The sequence below is a fragment of the Centropristis striata genome, chromosome 4 (assembly GCF_030273125.1).
Source record: "Centropristis striata isolate RG_2023a ecotype Rhode Island chromosome 4, C.striata_1.0, whole genome shotgun sequence".
Classification (NCBI taxonomy): Eukaryota; Metazoa; Chordata; class Actinopteri; order Perciformes; family Serranidae; genus Centropristis; species Centropristis striata.
In genome coordinates this window covers 5469423-5495502 of record NC_081520.1, presented here as the reverse complement: position 1 = coordinate 5495502, position 26080 = coordinate 5469423, and the positions used below count along the sequence as shown (strand labels likewise).

At 36.3% G+C, this 26080-nt stretch overlaps 1 protein-coding gene across 1 annotated transcript in view; it reads right to left on the bottom strand.

Annotated features, from left to right (window-relative positions):
* Positions 1-24766, bottom strand: part of prss16 (serine protease 16) — a 34577-nt gene extending 9811 nt beyond the window's left edge. The window contains exons 1-5 of the mRNA XM_059331677.1: positions 24515-24766; positions 22854-23035; positions 16838-17070; positions 13460-13595; positions 4414-4528 (exon numbers count right to left, since the gene is read on the bottom strand). Of these exons, the coding sequence (XP_059187660.1) occupies positions 4414-4528; positions 13460-13595; positions 16838-17070; positions 22854-23035; positions 24515-24721 (873 nt within the window). The 5' untranslated portion in view covers positions 24722-24766. The remainder of the gene's footprint in view (positions 1-4413; positions 4529-13459; positions 13596-16837; positions 17071-22853; positions 23036-24514) is intronic.
* Positions 24767-26080: the final 1314 nt, after the last annotated feature.

Below are 26080 nucleotides of genomic sequence, written 5' to 3'. Positions count from 1 at the left end.
GTTTTCTCACACAGGCTTCACTTCACTGCCGCCAAATAGACCATATTAGGAAAACAGTTAAAAGGGTCAGTTCACCCACATCAGACAAACAGGCGACACACTCCACAGACTTTCCATAAGACTTATATCAGTGGTTCTCAAATGAGGGTACATGTACCCCTGTGGGTACATGAAGGCACTCCAGGGGGTACGTGAGAATTTAAAATATACATTTAAAAAGTAGCATCCATGCAAAAATCCTTTCAAAATAATTATTTAATAAATATTTTAAGAAAATATAAGTATAAGTTCATAAAATGAATTTTATATTCAGTAGGCTATTCACTTTCATGATCCTAAAAACCCAGAGTCTCCCCCATACCAGGATGGTTGGACCCAACCTGTCATATGCCACCTGTCATCACCTGTCAATCACTTGAAAACTCAAAGATGGAGTCGTGGTTGAAGCGTAGCAGTTATAGTTTTAAATGGTGATATGCTCACTGTTTTTACTACATTAGTTTGAATCACTAAATTTTAGTGATGACAAATATTTGCAATAAATTTAGTCATGGATTATTAACATTTAAAATGTTTGGAATAGTTTTTTTTTCAAATGTTTGAATTTTGTATGTGTTAATCAGTTCCAAAGTTTAATAAATCAGACACTGACGGCACAGCGCTCTGTTTTTAAGTCTTTTTTTTTTAACCAAAAATGCTTTGCAATACTTGTTTAAGCATTCAACATGCTTATCTCTAGATTTAACAATCTTAATTTAAGAAATCTTGTCAAGTGAAATCATCTGTCCATGCAGCAAGATCATTTCCCTCAGATTTAGTGTTTTTATCTTGTTTTTAGACCCCTTTTTTGCAGTGTATATAGATAAAAACTATCTCCACATGAATAAAAAATAAAACTCATAGTAAACGGTGCTCCTGTAGTCACGTAGTCACGTCCATAACCATACAACAGTGATATGAGTTGGTTGAGTTGGAGTCTATCACCTACACTGCAAGAAGGTGTGTCTAAAAACAAGATAAAAAACACTAAATCTGAGGGAAATGATCTTGCTGCATGGACAGATAATTTCACTTGACAAGATTTCTTAAATTAAGATTATTAAATCTAGAAGTAAGCATGTTGTACGCTTAAAATAAGAAATTAATTCTTAAAACAAGATAAATTAAAGCTGCAAGCTGCGATGAACTGGCCTGAGCAGAGTGCACTGCAAATGATTTGTTTCTTACAAAGATAAAAAAAACCTTTAGATTAAGAAGTGTTACATAATTTATCTTGTTTTAAGAGTTAATTTCTTATTTTAAGTGTTCAACATGCTTATTTCTAGATTTAACAATCTTAATTTAAGAAATCTTGTCAAGTGAAATCATCTGTCCATGCAGCAAGATCATTTCCCTCAGATTTAGAGTTTTTAATCTTGTTTTAGACCCCTTTTTTGCAGTGTAGGCTATATAGATAAAAACTATCTCCACATGAATAAAAAAGAAAACTCATAGTAAACGGTGCTCCTGAGAAATGCACTCTGGTTACCCAGTGGTATCAGTCCAACACTGTGGTTGTGCTGTATACATTTGCCTAAAACTAAATGTGTTGCAATGAAGGTTGGAGAAGTAAACAGTTGGCAGTGGTTAGTGATTCTTACTTCGGAAACGAAAGCCTCGTTAACTATAAATGACCCTACTATGATTCCATCTGCACCTCTCTGCATCTTCCGAGTGAAAAGAAGAGCTGTTAGTGCTTGTTCTTCAAGCTGTAGCGTTACATAACATCCTTCCGTATTTTATAAAGCACCCCATTGATAACCCCTCAACTGTGACGCCACCGCTCTGCCTCTTCTGATTGAGTTACACCTCGGTTCTAGTCCTTACCCACATTCCTCAGTGGTACCTAAAACCTGGTAGTTTGCTCTATACCCAGCTCTTTGTATCAGAGAGGCAGCTGTTGGCTGTGTTTGTCCGCTAGTGCTGTGGACTCCGTGGCCCACCGCTCCTCTCAGTTCTTTTATAAGCGTCTCTTTAGCTTGGGGCGACAGGAAACCAGAGAGACCACAGAGTCTTTTGTTACTTTTTCACATCAGCTTATTGGTAACCGGACTCACGTCTCCTCAAGGCACAAGAGGGACAGAGAGGGGATGGGATGGAAAAAAGGGGAGGGGAGAAAAAGGGGTAACTGGTAAAAAAAATAACATAAAAAAGGGCACTAGAAAGAAATGGGAGAGATGTACAGTAACAGATAAGGGGCAAGGCAGTGCAGTTTTAGTTTAGGGATTTTCTTACAATCTGAATTGTGATACAGTTTGTAAGATTCACGGTTATAGAAAAAAGACTAATACTTAAAGACACCAGTGCTGTGCCAGGTAAGAATGTTGCAACTCCGTACCCCTAGATAATAAAAATAAATGGTACACTGCAAAAAAGGTGTGTCTAAAAACAAGATAAAAACACTAAATCTGAGGGAAATGATCTTGCTGCATGGACAGATAATTTCACTTGACAAGATTTCTTAAATTAAGATCATTAAATCTAGAAATAAGCAGGTTGAATGCTTAAAATAAGAAATTAACTCTTAAAACAAGATAAATTATCTAACACTTCTAAATCTAAAATTTTTTTTTTAAATCAAAATTTTTTTTAAAATCTTGGTTCGGGCCAGTTCATCGCTGCTCACAGCTTTAGTTTATCTTGTTTTAAGAGTTAATTTCTTATTTTAAGCGTTCAACATGCTTATTTCTAGATTTAACGATCTTAATTTAAGAAATCTTGTCAAGTGAAATTATCTGTCCATGCAGCAAGATCATTTCCCTCAGATTTAGACACACCTTTTTTGCAGTACATCTCTGATGTCATAACCACCGGCCAAATAAGTTGAGATCTAACACAATTTCCTCAGTTTTATGGACATTAATGTGCAAATGTTGGTCATCGGTCCATTCTACCACTGTACTGCAGCAGCTGATGACAGTGCTTCTGGTGAGTTAACCTGATTTGGAAATTTTCACTTCAAATTGATCAGATTGGGAGTTCACATAGGCATTTGTGAAAAGAATAAAAAGGCTAAACAGACACACCCTGCTCCTGTAATTTCGAGAGTATTTTAATGACTTTTAAGCGATTACAGAGTCACATTGTCATGACCCCAGGCTAAATTTTGTATTTTGTTTTAAAAAAAGAAATCATACAGTACAGGCCAAAAGTTTGGACACACCTTCTCATTCAATGTTTTTCCTTTATTTTCATGACTATTGACATTGTAGATTCATCAAAACTATGAATGAACACATGTGGAATTATGTACTTAACAAAAAAGTGTGAAATAACTGAAAACATGTCTTATATTCTAGTAAGCAAAGGGTGGTTACTTTGAGGAATCTAAAATACAAGACATGTTTTCTGTTATTTCACACTTTTTTTGTTAAGTACATAATTCCATATGTGTTCATTCATAGTTTTGATGCCTTCAGTGAGAATCTACAATGTAAATAGTCATGAAAATAAAGAAAAACGCATTGAATGAGAAGGTGTGTCCAAACTTTTGGCCTGTACTGTATATCAGCACAAAAAAAAAAAAAACATTAATGCGATTCTTCAAAAGCTTCAGAGTGAAATCTAATTTCCCACCTTCCAATGCTGATTCACCTTTCATGCCCATAGGTAACAGAAGGGGATCCACTCCTCACATGGAGAAACAGACTAACTCAGCAAGCAAAGCGCCCCAGGAGGAAACCCTGGAGACCCACTTACAAGGCAGTATCTCTGGGCCCCTCGCTGCTAAACAATGCAGGGTTTATTATGTTTCAGTAAACTGCTGGGGCTGTCTGTAACCCTCCTACACCTCATAGCTGCCTTCCACTCAACCAAGACTGGATACTAGGTCAACCTCTGACCTACAAACAGCCTACACACACTGCTGTCTTAATTCAACATGCAAAATCCCCAATTATCTGGTATTTTGTTTCTACAACGCGTGTCTGTTATCATTGAAGGGATTTAGTAAAATGCACTAGAAAAGTTTCTCTGGTAAGTCTATAAAAAATGCAACATGTCTTAAAGCCTGAATTTTTTCTATCATATTTCTCTTTTCATATCACTTCATAAATATTAAATTGAGAAGACAAGCTTGAGGGATTTAAGAGATAGAGTTTCAATGCTCTTTGAAGAAAAATAGAACTGAACTGGTTGAACTGGCTCTTGTGTCAATGTATGATCTATTCCTATAAGGTGCTATTAACCTATGTAAATACTTTTTATTAGTATGACAAACAATACGGAACTTTAATGTCTCATGATGGTCTATATACTGTCTGTATTTTGGTATCGAAACAAGTTTAAAAAGGCAGAAACTGTTGATTGGTATCTGCCTTGGATATCCATGTTTGTGATGTTTTACTGATGCGGTTTGTGTCTTCTCCCCCTCACCTCGAACCCCCTGTTGTCTTCATTGTACTGGACCACATCCATGAAGTTGCCAGCCAGGGTTTCCAGGAAGTAGGCAGAGTCCATCTCTGTCTGGATCTGCAGTTTGGAACACAAGCTGGAAAGGAGGAAGGACGAAGGCAGAGGAGAGGAAGCAAGGGAATAGGGAGGGATATGAAGAAGAGGTGAAGGAGCAAGGGGGGTTGGAGGACAATGGAGGTGGATGAAGGGAGGGATGGTGGGAAGACAGAGAGACAAGTGGGAGGACAGTTAGACCAAAGTGTGTTTTGGCAGTTCTACAGAGCATCTTGTCATTTTTTTCCCTTTTCCTGTGGTCTCAGGAAATAAAACCTCACATATTCCAAAATTGGCTTTGGTTTAAAGCATCTTGTGCATGAGAACCAGATACATAAGGCTGTTCTTATTAGATTGGTTTGGCCTCTATTCAAAAAGTTACAAAGTAGTCTCTAAATACAGAATAATAACCTTTATTAATCGAGCTGGTGGTGTAACGCTAGTCAAGCGTTCACTTTTGTCCAGACTAAAATATGTCAACAAATATTGGATGGCATGTCCTAACATTTTGTCAACGACCCTTAAGCATCAATCCTTATACTGTATATGAGAAGTGAACGTGGAGTCCAACATTTGTTTTGAAGCCTCAAGTTTGGCATTTTGGCCATCAACATCCTGGTTTCCTTGCACCAGCTAGCTAGTTAGCAAGGTACAAACATGAAGCAAAAGTAACTGCCAACTTATTTTTACTTTTTGGCCAAGCAGCTCCATAATATGACATATATAGGGGATTATGCTAATTTCCCGCAGTTTCTGCATGCTGGGAACCCATACCATATATTTCCATCATTAAACTTTGGTGTACTCAAAATTTCCGGGTCCACAATGGGGCTCTATGGGCTGTCAACCGGACTATTACATATATGTTTTATGTGAAAAATGACATGTTTTCAGGGCATCAAACCACAAACACAGTTGAGATGCATGCTGCCTGTAAACATGAGTACTAGTGAAATATTAATTTTCATTAGTAATCTAAACAGCTAAATACAACTAGAAAATTTCCCCTGGGGAAATTCTGAAAGGGCCACGGGGGCTACTGCCGGTGTGTGTACACTATGATGATATTCTTCAGAGATTTCAAACTATGCCCTTTAACCTCAAAATGTGTGTGTGTGTGTGTGTGTAATTAAAATCACATAAAGTTACCTGTGTGTGTGTGCACACACGTGTGTGTTTGAAGCATATGTATGCATGTGTGAGGAGTGTGCGTGCGTGCGTGCGTGCGTGTGTGCGTGCGTGCGTGCGTGCGTGTATCTGTAACTGTAATCACATCAAAGATCAAAGGCAATCAGATCAAAGCAATCAACAGAATTAATTGACACCTGTTCCGGCATAGTGACAGCAGAGGTGGACAGACTGACATTTCTGGCTCGAACAGAAAGCATTTTTGGCAAAACCATAATACCTATTATTGATCCGACTTCACTTTGAGCGCCCTGAGTTCTTCCTGAACGTCTAAATATGTTGTTTTTAAAGAAAAATGAAAAAATAGCTTTGTTAGAGCGATCTACAAAAACTGTAAAATGTCCCTTTTTCTGAAATCTTCCTGCGTTTTTAATATGGGAGCCAATGAGGCTGTTGGTGGTTTTGGTGGCGAATCTGTGCATTGTACGCCCAAACTATAACTCTGACAGCTTTACCAGAGGATTGTGAATGAGAAGACAAATTTTCCTACGTTTCTATGTATAAATTATTTCTGTAGAGTGGAATTTGCGGCCTGGAGCGCAGTTTTCAAATTTATTTTTTGACAATTTTTTCTCTCCCTCTACACTCTGGCGATGATGCAGATGCTATTGCTGTATGGGACCAGTGCTCGGTGCGATTGCCCCGAGGCCCTAATTAGAAAGGTTTGTCTTTTTTGGAATAAGGGCTAAAATGGTAATATTTTCTGCATGTAAAGGAGACACATAATGAACACTTGCACCAGCTTTTATTGCCTTTATTGCCAGGCCCAGGTGAAGCAGATCATGCTGACGACCCTCCGATGTCAGCAGACTGCCTGCTGAGGTTGACTAGGCAGCCTGCAGGTACACTACATGAGATGTGTTTATGCTACCTATACACCAGAAGACTTTGAAAAGATTTGGAAAAAACTCCTGGAAAACTATCGTGTCACACCTGCTCACATCTAAAGACAAATGTTGAGAGTTTTCAGTCTCACTGACATTTTAGACTGACTGTGAATCTTTCAGGGTAACTATTTAAAAGATTATAACTAGATTCTTTTAGCAGTTTTTTCCCATCATGGTCTTAGTAAAAACTTACAAATGGAGGAGAAGCAGCTTTTGGCTCCAGCTGCTCTAGTGTGTGCAGTGGTTTGTGTTGGAAAAAAAAAAAATTAGAGGAGAAGACGTCACAAAATGCCCCTCACAAAGCTGAAAAAGGGTTTCTGTTTTTCTGACATGAAAAGTTGACTATTTTACAGTGAAAATAGATATAAGGAAGGAACATTTAGAAATGAATTCATGACATACATTTATGTCATATTTAATTATAATTTATTTAATTGAATAATTATTTGTATCAGCTCTATCAACTTTCATTTAGTTAATCATACATTAATCATCCATTATTTATTACTTATTTATGTAGGCTATATATTTATTCATGACATCACTATATTTTTATTGAGGCATTATTGTGATGTTCCTTTTTCCTGTGGAAGTGGTTTTACTGGCCGGTCTGGAACCGGGAACCTTTCCCCCGCTCATCTATTGGTTGGTGATTGTGTTACGTCACTGAGACTTGAGATCATATCAAACGCGTTTGATATGATCCAAACCCAAGACTAGGAAAAGATGAAACAGAGCAGATTACTACCTTAAACTTAACGATGGAGATGACGGGAGCGCAGTGACTCCAGTAAAACTCCTAGATTTACTAAAGACTTTCAGTTTTTAGTCTGGGACTGGGGAAATCCTTTGGTGTACGCATATGCTACCTCACGACCGTTGCGCTTTTCCAATGAACGGCGCCTGGCTCTGCCCCCCGTTGGTCCAAGACAATCCAGACTCTTTGCACTTCTTGTTCCCCGCTGGTGGAACACACTACCAGTTCCTACCAGAGCAGGGGCGTCCCTCTCTACCTTTAAAAACCTCCTGAAGACCCAGCTCTTCAGAGAGCATCTTCTCTCCTAGCTCCACACGATAATTCTACTCCTTAAAGAATTGTTACTAGCACTTATTGATGCACTAATAGCTCTTATTGCACTATACCTTGATTGTTTGCTTTTACTCTTCCTGTAAGTCGCTTTGGATAAAAGCGTCTGCTAAATGACTAAATGTAAATGTAAATGTAAGCCCAGCATAAGGTGTAAACATGGTGCTACTGCACGCCTCGAGCGTGTCTGTAGACTATAGTCTCACAAAAAGCCAGAGTCTAAGTAGTTGATTTCACTTGCTACTAGATACAGAGATTCATTCAGAGATCACACATGAATGGTGATTAGGATCATCTGTCAGTAATGAGGTGCAAAGTGGAAATGACGTTGTGTGTGTGTGTGTGTGTGTGTGTGTGTGTGTGTGTGTGTGTGTGTTACTTTCCTGGTGTGTGGGTTTGGATAGACGCAGAAATACGAACACACTGTGGAAAATGACTGAGGTGGTTAAATTACAGCTTCCTTGTATGCTGTGTATCCGACCTAATTTCTGGTAAATTCAGGCAATATGCTGATGTCATAAATTGTTGATTTTAGAGACAATTCATTGTGTGTGTGTGTGTGTGTGTGTGAGTTATTGTGCACACTTCATGATGAAATTGTGACGCAAGTATTGGATCCTGTGAGACACTGTGGTCTGGAAGCTGGAAAAGTCTGTGACCTTTGTGTGTCTGTGCCTGCATGAGGACATGTCTGCATGATCTGCAAGAAGCTAAAATAAAAGATGTCCAATGTGGTTAGGGCAGTGCAGACACAAAGTCAAGGCTGTGTGACAGTTTTAATTTTGTGAGACTGACCGCAGTCATTTAAGCCTGTGTATTCATCATGTTGACTGACATTACAGTCACTATAACAACCTAAAACACAAAAACATAAAACAACAAAGACAGACATGAGAATTGCAGACATAGCACAAGCATGCTGAGAATAACGTCATGCTCCAAACTGAAAACAGTTGAAGAAAATGAAGAAGAAAATAATGAAGGGCTGAGAAAATGTCCCAATTAAAATAAATGCTGAAGGAGTCACTTTTGTCCAAGCAGAGAGAGGCCCTCCGCCTTTTAACCCTTTGATGCACAACATGGGTCAAAAATGACCCGCATTCGTTCCCCATGTTATTTATTGCTTGCTGTGTGTTTCTGTGCTCTATCTTTTGATATCAACTTATTTTATGATTGAATATTCTTAGTATTCTTTAAATAATCTTGTTTTGATAACAACAGATCATTTTGCTTCTCATAATTTATGAAGAAAAAAAGTTTTTGTATTATTACATAGCTAACTACTTGGCTAAGTAGCTTGCTAAGCTAACTACTTAGCCAAGAAGTTAGCTAAGTAGTTAGCTTAGCAAGCTACTTAGCTAAATACTTAGCCAAGAAGTTAGCTTAACAAGCTACTTAGCTAAAAAAAAATGGATATGGCTCATTTTTCACCCATGTTGTGTATTAGAAGAATAGTGACAGAAAAACGTATTTTATTTAAAAATGAATAAAGGAAAACATAAAAATTAGGATGTATGATGATCAAAAACAAACTAATTGAGGAAAACCTGGAATACTGAATGATGAATTATTGCAAAGATATAGAACATAAAAACTCTGTCGGGTCACTTTAGACCCATGTTGTGCATCAAAGGGTTAAATTAACCCTATAGAGTTCATGTAAGCGCAGATGCATTACTTCTTTATGACGTAAAAACTTCAGCAGTACGTTTCCTTCCCTCTAAAGTACTGGCTTCAAACTCCATGCCACTTTGTGTTGGATGATGATAGGACAAGTAAAACCACAGATGAGGTCAAATATATTTAGTATAAGAATATAGAACTTGATGTTCTCTTCATTTTACCACTTAGATGTTATATTTGTAACCAACATTCAAAACTCTTCATTGAGCATGATTGTGTTTTGAAAGTAAAAACATTTTTGGGAACACTTTACAATAACCAACTAAGTAATGTTTATAGATGGTTTATAAACCAATTATTAACCATTTACAAAGTGCTTTACATATTTAATCTTTAAATGTTTTCAACCAATTTCTTAAATTAACATACTTAATATGGTGTTAAAAATGTTATAATGAGTGCAACTAAAACTATTAATAAACTATTAATTATAATTTATTGGTTTGTTAATGGTAAAGTAACTATAAACTTACATCGATATACCATCTATTTGCCATTTATAAATGATTTAGTTAGTTAAACATGAATACAAATAAGTATTTACCATTCTTAATGGCCTATATATGGTTTATAAATGATGATTAAACATTAATAAATTATCTGTTTACCATTTATAAATGATGGTTCATGCAAAGTGTTAACACACTTTTTAATTATTTTAAAAATCTGATTTATTTTTGTTTCTTTTGGGTTCAAAATGTTAATCCAGTAAGTCAAAGTGAGGTCATATAGGTTAGGTTGTGTCGGGAAAAAATGATACCAACATGGCATGATAAACATTTTTAAGTGGCAGAATTAAAAAATTATAATAAATATCAAATAAACTTTTGACTATAGCAATAATAGAATATGATTAAAATGTGTAGTTTGGTTCACAGGGTTGCCATAGACAGCCAGCAGTCATGCAGATTAATTCTACAACAAACAGATGAAAATAAACTGGATCACATCCTTTTATTCCTCTCTGGAGCAAGACCCACATTCCAGAGTCCCATTCTCGGCACAAAAAGGCTTGAGGGATACTCATGAAGCTGTAACAAAACCTGACTCAAACCAGGAACCAAGACAAGCCTCACTGCTCTTTGATCCGCTCACGTAGCACCAGGTATCACTACAGTCCACCCGTTTTTCAACTGATGCTGTAACTGTTACCATCTAACAGTGCAACCTCCACGTCTACAAAGTGGAGCTAATGCAGTGTCCTACATTCTTCCCAACGACCAGCAGGGGCGACTCCACTGGTTGCAAAAAGAGATCTGTTTGTATAGGGCTGTTTCCACTACCGGGCAATACCCGGGATGAGGCGGGTCTCACTCGCCGACACGCCCCTAATTTGAATAGGAGCAGTCCGGAACAGGCTTTTGTCTGGACTTTTTTCGTCACTGTTGAAGAGCAGGGTCTTTTTTCTCCCCTAAAACAGCCTGGTTACTGATTGGATAGATCACTAAGCAGGATGTGACGTAGTACTCTACATGACAACAACACACGCCATTTGTAAAAGCCAGCGAAGCAGTGTTCCCAACTTAGCGACTCTGTTGCTGAATTTAAAGATTTTTCAGACCCCCTTAGTGACTATTTTTCAAGAAAACGACTGGAGACAAATCCAGCGACTCCTTCTTACTTTTCTTAAAGAGGCAGCTAACGAGCCGGAGGCCGGCTTGTTAAGAAGAGCCGCCTTTAGCGGCAGTTAGCTACAGTTAGCTCTGTAGCAGTACAGTGTACAGTGGAACATAGGAACCTGGGAACATATGACCCATAGGAACATATGACCATGGGAACACATGACCATAGGAACATAGGAACCTGGGTACATATGACCATGGGAATATATGACCCATAGGAACATAGGACCCATAGGAACATATGAACCTGGGAACATATGACAATGGGAACATATGACCCATAGGAACATATGACCATGGGAACATAGGAACCTGGGAACCTATGACCCATAGGAACATATGAACATAAGAAGAGCCGCCCTTAGCGGCAGTTAGCTACAGGTAGCTCTGTAGCAGTACAGTGTGTATGTGCTGCTGCTACAGGAGGTGTTCATTTAGCGATCTCTGTTTGTTTACAACAAGCACTGGACACACTGTGCATAGTTAGCAATGCTGTTAATCACAATCACTATGTTTATGATCAGCGGAGACATAATTAGCCATGCTGCTTCCAGCTGCTGACGTTGTGCACAGTTAGCGACGGTGAAAACCATACGTCACCTCCAGAGTCTCTAAATCCCTCTGGGGGCTAACTTGATGTGGAGACACGCAGAGTGAGAGGACTTTTGAGAGGGCGTGACCTGAGACTTTCCCGGTGGACACTTTTCGCCCTAGTGGAAACACGGCTTATATGAGAAAATGACCCAACTTCTCAGTTATTGCCCCAGTTAACATTTTCCAAATGAGTATATGGTCTCAAGCGCTTGTTTCAAGCTTTCTTCGATACAGCAGATGTTAATTTTATGGTCAAATTACATGTCTGAACAGTGAATATTAAGCTATTCAGTTAGCTTAGCCTAGCATAGAGACTGTAATCAGGGGTCAAAGTGTAAAAACGACAATTTGTGGTTTTACATCTTGTGGTCACTCCATGGTTTCCAGACAACAAGTAATTGTACTAACAATAACTATTGTTAGTTATTGTTAGTAATTGCTTTGTGGCACTATGGACTGCATCAAACTATTGCTTCAAGACAGCAAATCTTCGACACAAAATATGATACACATGCACATAATCTTGTGATTGTCCCAAAACGTCACTAAAACACATGCTCTCTGGTCATTTTCTGCAATCTGACAGCCCAAACATCCTATTCTCTAAGTCTTTTTTTCCACATTAGACATTTTGATTTCATGGTCGGAGAAACACAGGTGGAGTTAATAACATTAATTATGACTGCATTCCATTTAGTGGATACTCCCAAACCCTGATGATGTGCATGCTGGCTCACTGTTGTAGTCTGTCGTCTTGAATACACACAGACTAATTAGAAACAGATATTTTCTAAATTAAAAGATAAAAACTACAGACAAAAAGGTCCATTGCCACTTTGGATGCTTGCTTGTTCTGATTTATTATAATTTATTTATTACTGATTATCCCTCTGCTCATGATGAAGAAGGGTTCAGCTACACTGGGAGTTTACCGAGGTCACCAAACTTCTCAAGGGGTCATTCCTATGTTCTCAGAGAACTTGAAATGTTCTCCAGGTCTCAATTTACTCAATATGAAATGGGTTACATTTCGAGGTAAGGGTAATCCTGGGAACATATGACCATGGGAACATAGGAACCTGGGAACATAGGACCCGTAGGAACATAGGAGCCTGGGAACATAGGATCCGTGGAACATAGGAGCCTGGGAACATAGGAGCCAGGGAACATATGACCATGGGAAGATAGGAACCTGGGAACATAGGACCCATAGGAACATATGACCATGGGAACATAGGAACCTGGGAACATATGACCATGGAAACATAGGAACCTGGGAACACATGACCCATAGGAACATATGACCATGGGAACACATGACCATAGGAACATAGGAACCTGGGAACATATGACCATGGGAACATAGGAACCTGGGAGCATAGGACCCATAGGAACATATGACCATGGGAACATAGGAACCTGGGAACATAGGACCCATAGGAACATAGGACCCATAGGAACATAGGAACCTGGGAACATAGGAACCTTGAAACATAGGACCCATAAGAACATAGGAACCTTGAAACATAGGACCCATAGGACCCATAAGAATATAGGAACCTGGGAACATATGACCCATAGGAACATAGGAACCTGGAAACATAGGACCCATAGGAACATAGGAACCTGGGAACAAAGGAACCTGGGAATGTATTACCATGGGAACATAGGCCCCATAGGAACATAAGACCCATAGGAACAAAGGAACCTGGGAATGTATGACCATGGGAACATAGGAACCTGGGAACAAAGGAACCTGGGAACATATGACCATGGGAACATAGGACCCATAGGAACAAAGGAGCTTGGGTAATTACTGTGGTGTCCTTTAAAAATGAGAACCTGGGAACATCAGACTCATTGCCCATTAAAATGACAGGATAGAGGTTACAGAGAGAGTGTGAACACTTTACTTGAAGTCTTTGGTGATGTTGTCGTAAGTCTTGGGGTCCTTCAGGCGCTCCATAATGGTATCTGAAGCCTTTTTTACCATTATGGGGCACTCTGAGTTCTCTGAGGCCAGCGAACGCCACACAACCTCCAAGTACTCTGGCAAAACATAAAGAGAAAGGGAGGGGTGGACACTTAAACAGGGCCGCTATAAAAAGACCACAATAATACACAATAACCCCGGTTAAACATACAGGACTATTTGAGTGACTATATTTTGAGGCACTGCAGAAGTACCAATTCATCTTCAAAAGAACGCATAAACACAGTTCTAGTCAAGTGCCTGCCAAAGTATTTATTTAAAAAAGGTCTCAGTGAGGTGATGAGTCTCAACCAAAAAAGTGAATTTCACAGTTTATGAAACTAAAAGCTGGCTCTCAGAAAAGAAACGCCACATTAGAGAATGTGGGAATATTTCCACCAGGAGTGAAAGCCAAACTCTTCTGGTAATAATGCTGACTAACAGCAGTGTTGTTTTGGGAAATAATAAAAGAGGCCTGACGTCAGTAAACTGTTCTCTGTGGTTTTTGTCTCGGATGTTTTCCTGCAGTCAAAGAGAATGTGGCCCGGCTGTGTGTGATAGTGTCTTGGAGATAGGACTGGTGTGTGTGTGGGACGGTACAGGTCCATGTTCAAAACCACCCTGACCTCGAATCCCGCCTGCAGCCTTCCAGAGGAAAACATTGAGCTCAGCCAAACACAACACAGACACAGATAGAGTGAAGCCTTCCTCATCTTTGATCTGTCTGGGATTCTTACTTCTCAGACACTGAACAAAACTGGAAATGTGAAGCAAATTTAAATTTAACTCTTAATGCATGTTATTGATACAGGAGCAGGGTTCTTTGGTGCATGTGCAAATATCAGATGGCTTTTAAGAATAAAAATCAAGAAATTTTCAAGCACTTTCAAGGTACCCAAAACCAGAAAAGGCCAGACTCTTGAAGCCTTTATCATCAGAATCAGAATCAGAATCACTTTATTAGTCCCTTGAAGGGAGATTTGTTTTGCAGCAGGACACACAAGACAAGGTACACAACGATAACATAATAAGACCCAATAAATATCTAATAAAACACAGTTCAAAGAGACGCCATACGCATGTATAAAATCACTGACACATGTTTGTTGCAGAGCTGATACCCCTAAATGGAGAGCTACTACCTAGTATAGGTAAAAAGTGCAATGTGCAGATGTGCAAGACACAGACTTGTGAAGATGAGCAATTTGAGGGCTACTTTCTATTAGTTAAATAAATGGCAGTTGGTATAAATGCATCATCGCATCTAAATTGTTAATGAATCCGCAAAAAATATGGTTTACAGGATGAATTTATACCCACAGCAATCAGTGTACGACACTTTGTTTATACTTCATATGAACTTTGTTTATGATCATGCATTACTTAATTAACAATTAATAATAATATTATTAGTTTATAGAGATTCAATGATATTCCTGACCTTGAAAAACTCTCAAGACTTTGTCCAAACAAACAACAAAATAGTGACGCATATTAAAAATCCCATGTGCTCTAATGTCCTCAGAGGACAAGAATGTGTGCAAAAAACCTCCCATGGAATAATTATTTCCACTTTCACTGAGTTAGTAAGTTTTTAACGAACTTCAGTCCTGATTATTTTCTGAACTTAAACCCTTTAAAAGTCTGTTTGTTTACACAATGCTGTTGTTTTTGTTTTTATGGAAAAAACACACTTTCATTTATTTGCTTAGGGTCATTTTCCCCCCGCTGTCTGTGATATCTATATGATTATTAAAAATATTGATTTTAATGCATTGCATTAACCCCTGCAGTGATCCATGACACAGCAGAGATAACCCAGGAAAAACAGCATGCATTTCCCCTGTAGGGCAAACATGAGGAAATGGCTCAATCTGGTGGAAAAAAGTAAAAACTACAAAATTAAATCCCAGGGCTCTGGACTGAAAGTCTGATGTAACAATGCATGATTGTGGAACCAAAAATTGTAGTTTTTATGGATTTCAATTGAATCATTTTTGTCCTTAAGAGTCTGATTGTCTGAATTTTGTCTATCAAAGAATTGTTGTAGAAGCTGAGGTTCAACTTCCAGTATTATAAAACACCCTTGCCAAAAAGTATGCCATATGCACCAAGGTTATTACAGTTAACGAAAACTAACTAAATAATGAAAACTAGAATTTAAAAACATTTTCGTTAACTGAAATAAAAATAAAAACAGAGTTTTTAAAAAAAACAATAACTAACTGAAACTGTATTGTGTGTTACACAATAAAATTATAGTGAAATGTCGTTTTCGTCTTTGTCAACTTTTTTCATACATAAACCTTTTTGGTTGATATGAAATCTATTTCATCCATCTGGTTTTAGGACTTAATAAACTTATTGGGGCTGAGATGGATCAGAAAAAGGAAATAAAGGAAACATTCATTGTGACCTTTTTGAATCTGGCACCCAACAAATACCCCATTACAAAGAACTAAAACTAAGCATTTACAAAAAGTAAAAACTAATTAAAACTAGCAAACTCACTCTAAAAACGAATTAAAACTAACTGAATTTGAAAACAAAAAATCACAATGAAATTAAAACTAAAACTAATGAAAAATCCAAATCTATTATAACCTTGCTCCAAGCAGTTGACAACAATGCCAGATGACACAAAAGCAGAATTGTATTTGAAACATAGACTGGAAAGTAGCCAAAAAGGCACATTTATTGTGACCTTTTTTAATCTGGCACCCAACAAATACCCCATTACAAAGAACTAAAACTAAACTAAAACTAAGCATTTTCCAAAAGATAAAAACTAATTAAAACAAGCAAACTCATTCTAAAAAAAACTCATTTAAACTAACTGAAGTTGAAAACAAAAACGAAATTAAAACTAAAACTAATGAAAAATCCCAAACTATTATAACCTTGATATGCACACAAAATGTTCCTATAAGGGACAATGGTTAAATAATGTAAAGCTAACATTTACAACATGTGCTGTGTGTGAGTCTGAGTGTGTTTGTGTGCGTGCATGACTAAATGCGTGTGTGCATGTTTGTGTATGTATACTTACAGATGTGTATGTGGGGGAGGGAGGGGTGGGTTTTGTCATTTTTATTGTTTGTTTATTCTTACTTTTTTTTTTTTGTAAAGCACTTTGTGTTGCATTTTTATGTATGAAAAGCGCTATATAAATAAAGTTTGATTTGATTTGATTTATGTGTGTAGTTTATTTCCTAAAATGAATGACATAGATCTGTATAAACTGAAAATGAAGACCAATAAGTATAATATTTATTTATAATATATATATTGTGTGTGTGTGGGTGTTGTCACGTCATACCTGGGAAGTTAACCGTAGCATAAACAGGTGCACTCGTGGCCGCAGAGGCATGAACCAGGTGAGGATACTTGAGTCTGAACCAGGCAGCGAGAGAACCTGGGTACGAGCCACCAAACGCCACCCACTTCCTGTCGCTCAGCCCTCGGGCCTCAGCCATCCCGGTGCGGAAGTGTGCCAGGTCAGCCAACGCCTGACGACTACTGAGGAAACGCAGGTTGTCTGTGCTGAGGTCACTAATGGAGAGAGGAGGGCGATTATCAAAAGTCAAGTCAAGTCAAAAGTCACTTGATTGTCAGTTCTGCTACACATGTACACATACAGAGAACTGAAATTACTTTTCTCTCAGAACCCTACACTGTAAAAAAAAAATGTTGTTTTTACAGTAAAAAACTGGCAGCTGTGGTTGCCAGAACTTTACCGTAACAAATACGGTGCAACTTTTTGTAATATTGCGGTAAAATGATATTAGCACTGTTGATTTACCATTTAAGATGGCCATTTTATTCCATATTCTACCGTAAAAAATAAAACGTTTTTCCATCAAAAGAAACGCTGTTCTGCCATATAATTGATAAGAAAATACTTTATAAATGATGCATGAATTAAGGATTTTACCATTAAATATTACATTATATTTCTGTTAGAGATATGGTGTTTAGTACATTTAACAGTGAGAAAAAGTACTTTAAAATATAAATGCAAAAATGATGGCTTGTAAATATGTAATGTATTTAAAAAAAAAAATAATACAGTTTTGGCTGATATATATATTTACGGTGTTTCATTGTTACTGAAACTGAATTAACCCATTTATCATTTTACAGTCTTTTACTGTCATGGTTTAGCAGTTTTTCACCGTAAAATCTACAGGCATTTTTTACAGTGTCGTTTAAAACAAATATACACATACACAGCTATATACAGAATTATAGTACAGTCGTCCATCATTGAGCCTATACAACAGGGGTGTCAAACTCTGGCCCGCGAGCCAAATTTGGCCCACAGTGTAATTTTATTTGGCCCGCGAGGCAATACCAAATTATTATATTATTATTGTACTATAAAAGCTGACCCGCCGGTATTATACGGCGCATTTACCGCTAATACTAGATTTATTATTGTTATTTTATTTTTAAATGTATTAACCTGTTGAAAAACTTTATTTTGATATTTAAATCAGAAGGATGCAAATAGAAAAGAGGCATACGATTTTTATTTAATTTTTATTTAATAAATTAATGACATTGATGTGTTTTTTATTTGAAATTTGATTTTGCATGTCTGCACTATTTAGTTATATATTGTATGTTTATAAGCGTTGCTGGTTCCATATTTAATGTTAAAGCAAAACATGTCTGGGATATATTAAAAGGTTTATTTGTTCAATGTTGGCCCGCGATTTTATTCAAGTTTTAAATTCTGGCCCATTGTGTATTTGAGTTTGACACCCCTGCTATACAATATTCCACAGGCAGGTCTGGCTTTGAGTGCAGAGCTGCCATCTAGTGTCCAGCATCTGCACTGCCATCAGCTGCTGGAAACTACAAACCAGTCACATGAAGCTGGTTGCACAATAGATTTTGTCCTTTTGTTGACCCCACAGGATTGTGGAACCAGACTTGCTGAAAGCTCTAAAACTGCTTTGAACACATGTTGAGGGTGATGTAACAGATGGCCTGTGGCACGGCTCATACTGTAAAGTCAAACTTCCCCAATCCTTCATTTTACAGTAGGAAATAACACTACAGTGAAGAATCACAGGAAACCAAAGTAAGACCAAGGTTATTATAGTTAACGAAAACTAGAATTGAAAAAACATTTTCGTTAACTGAAATAAAAATAAAAACTAGAGTTTTTAAAAAAACCATAACTAACTGAAACTGTTTTTTGTGGTTACAAAACTGACTAAAACTAACTAAAATTATAGTGAAAATGTCCTTAGTTTTCGTTTTTTTGTCAACTTTTTCCATTCATAATTCAGTGTTTCTATTTGAACATGCAACACATGGTGAATATGTTTACTGAGACTGGGATGTCGACACTAGAACCAAAATTCAAATCACCTGGAACTGTAAGAGTTAATAACCATATTGGGGCTGAGATGGATAAACCAAAGGAAATAAAGGCAAAAAATGTTATGACCTCTTTGAATCTGGCACCCAACATATAGCCCATTGAAAAAAAACTAAAACTAACACTAAAACTAATAAAAACTAAACTAAAACTAAGCATTTTCAAAAAATAAGAACTGAACTAAAACAAAAAGCTCACTCTAAAAACGAATTAAAACTAACTAAATTTGAAAACAAAAATTCACAACGAAATTAAAACTAAAACTAATGAAAAATCCAAAACTATTATAACCTTGAGTAAGACAAATGTATTATGTAGTATTGGATGAGCAGAATTCATTAATATCCATGTTTACTGTGCTTTCTCAGCGTAACATCATTACAGTTTTCCTCAGTCTCTTTGGTGCATTTCTCACATCACTACTTACATTTGCTCAACAGTTAATGCATTTCTCAAAACAATTAGTACAAACTGCAAAATCTAGTTGATAACCTGTAAAAGCGTGTCACCTGCTCAAAATGGATCATAGCTCATTCCTCATAGCAAGTATTCATGTCAATGAAAGTGTCAGAGTCATCAAGATGAAAAGTCCTGACATCATGTTTATGAACAAGATAGTCAAATGTCTCTGTCGTGTTTTCATTATGACAGTTTACTCTGGAAATGTTTTCAATGCAAAAAAAAAGTCAGATCTTGGTGACGCTACCTGAAAATGCTCCAGACAGACTGTATACTATTTACACAGCCGTTTGAAAACTACAGTAAAGTTACACATTACTGTATTTAGTGAGGTAACTGAATACAACACAGTGAATATGTATGTTTCATATATTTACTGCAATGCTCTGTTCAATTCTAATTTGTTTAAAGCATTGTGAAAAAGGAAAAAAAATACCCTTATTTACAACAAACCAAGGTTATTATAGTTAACGAAAACTAACGAAATAACGAAAACTGGGATTGAAAAAAGATTTTCGTTAACTGAAATAAAAATAAAAACTAGAGTTTTTAAAAAAACCATAACTAACTGAAACTGTATTGCGTGGTTACAAAACTAATTAAAACTAAATAAAATTGTAGTGAAAATGTCCTTAGTTTTCGTTTTTGTCAACTTTTTTCATTCATAATTCAGTGTTTCTATTCGAACATGCAACACATGGTAAATATGTTTACCGAGACTTGGATGTCTACACTAGAACCAAAATTCAAAACACCCAGAACTGTAAGAGTTAATAACCTTATTGGGGCTGAGATGGATAAAATGGCAAAAATGATTATGACCTCTTTGATTCTGGCACCCAACCTATAGCCCATTACAAAAAACTAAAACTAACACTAAAACTAATAAAAACTAAACTAAAACTAAGCATTTTCAAAAAATAAAAACTAAACTAAAACTAGAAAACTCACTCTAAAAACTAACTAAAACCAACTGAATTTGAAAACAAAAATTCACAACGAAATTAAAACTAAAACTACCTTTGGGTAGAGCTGTGTCACAGTGTCACAGTGTTGTAGAAATGGTCCACACTATGTCCTGCTTGGTTCATATATGTTGTAAAGTGTTTATGGGTTTATGGATTCAGCTCTGAGTGATTGCAACCAATGATGAGCCACTTCTCTACAAACAATGCTTCACACACCCTGAGAGACATTGTTCAATTTCTGAGATAATTCGCAGTAAAAAAAAAAAAGAAAAAAAAAGAGATTTTTGAAAAAAGTATACAATTTGCTTGACAGATTTTGACAGCTAGTTCAACATTTTTGCATGTAATGACTCAAGCGATGAAATGAGGACTATTAGTTTTATATGGAATGACTATTCAGCATTCACAAGCAGTGGTGGAATGCAACTAAGTACATTTACTCAAGTACTGTACTTAAGAACAATTTTGAGATATTTGTACTTTACTTGAGTATTTCCATTTTATGTTACTTTATACTTCTACTTCACTACATTTTGAGGCAAATATTGTACTTTTTACTCCACTATATTTAGCTGCCAGTTTTAGTTACTTTTCAGGTTGAGATTTAACATAAAAACATAATTAATATGAAATGTTTGCTAACATGTTAACATGTTTTAAATTGAACATCATAAGAGTATATTAAGTAGTAAAAATGAGCCCTACCTTGGGAAAATTAAAGCGGTCCGTACATAAATGCATCAAAAATAATAATCCAACAATATATTTTTAGAATATATGAAACAATCTGAGTGGGTCTATTCTGCATAATGAGTACTTTTACTTTTGATACTTTAAGTACATCTTGATGCTGATACTTCTGTACTTTTACTTCAGTAAGTTTTGAATGCAGGACTTTTACTTGTAGTGGAGTAATTTCACAGTGTTGTATTAGTACTTTTACTTAAGTAAGGAATCTGAATACTTTTTCCACCACTGTTCACAAGTATAGTTAATTTTGACTGACATGACATAAGCAAATGATAATGTTATAAAACAGCAGAGAGTTGTATGAAAGCACTTGATGACTGTCCAAAAGCATTTGTAATGTGTTGTAAGGAGAAACTGCTACTATGATGAGCACAAATAACTAAATGTTGTGGAGGGAACTAACTGTTATGCAAATGTTAATAGTGATGTGAGAATTGCACCAAAGTTACTGAGAAAAACTTTAATTTAGGATTAAGGAGACTTCAAGGACTCTTCAAATATTGTTTTTAAAAATTTTTTTATAGTAAATATTGTTTCAGTAGACACTTCAGCTCCCCTTAGTGCAGTGCAGTGTGTACTTTCTCAGTACTGACACAATGAGTCATATCACTTTATCATAACATTGAGCCTCTTGTTTATACAACCCATTTCCCCAAAAATGTGGGATATTGTCTAAAACGTAAATAAAACCAAACGGAATAATTTGCTCATATTAAATGGCATATAATTAATTGAAAACTCAGTTCATACTGATAAACTTTGTTTCGTAAATATACACTCTGAATGTGATGCATCCTGTTTTTATTAACGACCCCAATTTCTGAGGGGTTGGCACATTATGAAGAATGTAAATAAAAATAGAGTGCAATAGTTTATGGGCTTAAACTTGTCTCATTAACTGCATTCTCTGCTCTGGTTTGCTGGCCGTGCAGGGTAATTAAACGTTTAACGAAAACGGCTCATCAAGAGATTGCCAAGAGTGTGCAAAGCAGTAATCAGAGCAAAGGGTGGCTACTTTGAAGAAACTAGAATATAAGACATGTTTTCAGTTATTTCACACTTTTTTGTTAAGTACAGTACAGGCCAAAAGTTTGGACACACCTTCTCATTCAATGCGTTTTTCTTTATTTTCATGACTATTTACATTGTAGATTCTCATTGAAGGCATCAAAACTATGAATGAACACATATGGAATTATGTACTTAACAAAAAAAGTGTGAAATAACTGAAAACATGTCTGTATCATTAATAGTTTTGATGAATTTACAATGTAAATAGTCATGAAAATAAAGGAAACACATTGAATGAGAAGGTGTGTCCAAACTTTTGGCCTGTACTGTATGTACCATGGCTTCACCGCAAAATCGAAACTAAAGTGTAAGTCCACCTTAAACAAACAATAGCTCCATCAATGCATATAACAACACTGCCACCTACTGATGAGGAGCGCGGCCATTTGTGAATCACCAGCTGTGTTATTTGTGGATTCTCTCAAGAAGAATATATATTTTTTTTTTTTATTACTTTATTGCAGGTTATGAAATTACAAATATTAACAGCTTCATCACATATTCAATTCATCCTGCCACATTTATGCATTTTTTACAAGAGGCAAGGCCAACAGTTTCAGTTAGTTATCGTTTTTTTAATTTCAGTTAACGAAAATGTTTTTTCAATTCTAGTTTTCATCAACTATAATAACCATGGCTTGGAGTGAACGCTCCATCATACAAGTCAAGAATTGAATCAGGAAGGTGAAACGTACGTGGTTGGGTGACTCTTTCCATAGAAGCGATGCTCCAGCATCAAACAAAGGGCTCCTAGTTTCTCTGCATAGGTGAGCCAGGAGCCGCTCTGCATCCAGGCTGGATTGGCCGGACCCTCTCCACCGATCATCAGAAACACTGGGCCACCTGGTCTGTGGTAGGCTTCATTTACAAAGTACCTCTGAGGGGGAAAAGGAGACAGAATATCAGAGGGGAAAAACAACAGACAGGTGGATATCAGGGGTCAAGTTTGCATTAGCAGGTCTTTGGTCTTTAGAGTGTGCCAAAAAAGTTCAGCTTTTTGGCAAATGCACATGTGCACTAGATACACTGGTGTAACTTTACTGGATGGGATCATATACTGACTCCATGTACTATATTCAGGGCTTCCCCCAGAAAACTTGCTAAGCCTGGTGGTAGAGAAGCCCACCGGCAGTCCACCGTGTTTTTGTAAAAAAAAAAAAAAAAAAAAAGTAAAAAATTGACAGGAATTTTGAAATTATAACTATTATGTGTTATTATAAGCCAGGGATGGGCAACTTAAATGCTGGAGGGGGCCACAATTTTTCATGGACACTACCACAGGGCCACAGTGCACTGAAACTGCTATTTTAAATATGTTTACAGTGCAGTAACTTAACATATTTCTCTTTCAAATGCATGTTTAACAGTATAAATAGGAATACAAAAGGTTTGAACCACATAAAAATGAACCACTTACTGTGATTTATTTTTTTTTCAGTGCAAGAACAGCAGACCAACATTAATTGCAAGAAGTAATTTTGTGCATTTTTACACTGCACTTTTAAGATTTCATGCTCAAATGCATGTAGTTGTACTGAGGGCCGCTTCAAGTGAGGGTGTGGGCCAAGTATGCAAATATGGCCAAGGGGTAAAACCAGGGACGCAGATGGTGTTTTTGAACTGGGGGGGATGAAGCTGTATGCAAATTATTTCAGCTCAATGAGTTATTTTTGTACTCCATGCCTTAACCCAAATATGTTTTATTAAAAAAAAAAAAAAAGAACTGTAGTGTAAACAACAACCAACATATAACATTGCACCGTCAACTTTTCTGGTTAATGGTAGAGTACAGGTTGGCGTGCAATACAACAAAAATTTTTAGAAACACTGTCTATTCTTTTCAACCTGTTTTCTTATATAACCAAATTGATGTGATCAGGTTCATTCTTATGTGACAAGGTCAGCTAATGGTGGTCAGATGATGTTACCATGTCCAAAATCAAATGCCTTAAAGAGAACAGTTATTTATCGTGCTATCAGATATTGGAATAATTGCCCACTGAATATACGTGAACTGAATAGTAAAGTATCTTTTAATTATTACTTGAGAATGCACTATTTAAATTTGTGAGTAGTGAATTAACATATTTACTGTATGAAAGTGAGCATTAATGTAATAGATATGAATGTAATAACTTATTCGGAATGATTTCTGATGACTCTGATGATTCTCTAATCCTTTTATTTTACCCTGAACATTCTGCTGGGCATTTCCTTGTCTGTACAGTCTGTCAAGCCTTTACTGCTCCATCATAATAGGTCCTCAAGAAAGCAGGGGAAGCTTAATCTGATCACTTCATCAAAATATAATTAAACCCTTATAAGGATACACATAAAATAAAATAAACATACTTACTTGCTTCCACTCTCTGCTGTCTGCCCCATTGAAGTGGTCCAGCTTCTGAGTGAACCACAGCTCCTCAGACTCAGACCTCTGGCTGCTAACCTGCACCACATTAAACCTCCTGAAGCCTTTAAACTGTCCCTCTGCACCAACAAACAGACAAAACAACAACAATAAGGTTACGTTAGACACAAACAACCCAGTCGTTTGTAAAGCCATGTTGATACAAACAAGGAAGCAGTCAGGGGCATGTGATTTTAAGTTCCATGTGGTCATGTGACATGTTCTGCTGCTACTTTGAGTGACTTTCAAAACGTGGGAGATATTAGTTGTTATGTATTTACACATGCCACTGTAATATAGCCTATGCATGTTTTACACTAAACATTCATTCATTCATTTTTGCTTTATATTCTATAAAAAGTTTAAAAATCATTCCGCACCATTTTTGTTGAATGTTTGTATTTGACACTACAGCGAATTGTAAAATATGGCCCCAAATGTATCACCGAAATCGCGGAAGCAAATCCAAAAGGTAGTTTTCCTGTGAGCTTTGAATTGTTTTGAACGTAAAACTGAAAGGAACGGAGCATTTCGTATATTTTAACATTACCTGGTTATATATATATATATATATATATATATATATATATATATATATATATATATATATATATATATATATATATATATATATATATATAATGCCGATTATTTATTCCACAAACCAAAGAGATATTCAGTTTATTGTCATAAAGGACCAAAAACCCTGAAATATTCACATTGAAGAAGTTGAAATCAGAGATGCATGTATGTAATATGTTGTATATGTTTATAGAATAAAAAATAAATCAATATATAAATTATATTTCACAAGATAAATGGCTGATAAATCAAATTATATTTATTTCGCACGGTTATACATTATTTATTTGGTTATAAATAATAAATATTTTTAGGATTATATTTTGTAAATGTATAGAGATTGCATACTTAAATCAGTATAACACATTATTAATGGGAGTAGATAAGGCTAATTACTTAGTTAATTAGGCTATTTACACGTCTTCCCTCTCCTTTTTGAACATGCAATTATCATTTTCTTATGCATTATTCTTTGTTGGTTTGTGTTTTTTTTTTTTTTATTAACGAAGAAACAAAGAAAAGAACAGTGGATTACTTATTAGGAGCCACAATATGAAAACAAAACGCTAAAACACAATTCTAGATAACAAAGACTTAGGAACATATTTACAAATTAGACAATGTACACACAAATAACATACAAAGAATAATATAAAGGATAACCACAACAACAAAAAATGAAAACAACGATACACCAGTACAAAGCCACACGGCGAAAATAGACAGACAACCAAAAAAACAAAAAACAACACACACAACAACATAAATTTAGCCCAAACAGAAATACAGAGAGACTGGTAATATACACAAATTCCAGGATAAAAAGAGAATCATATGGAACGTTAATTAAATTCAAAGTAACCCTTGGACCACAGCGATAGCTTTAGACCAATTAATTATAGTTAGTTCTTTGTTGGTTTGTTTATCATTCTC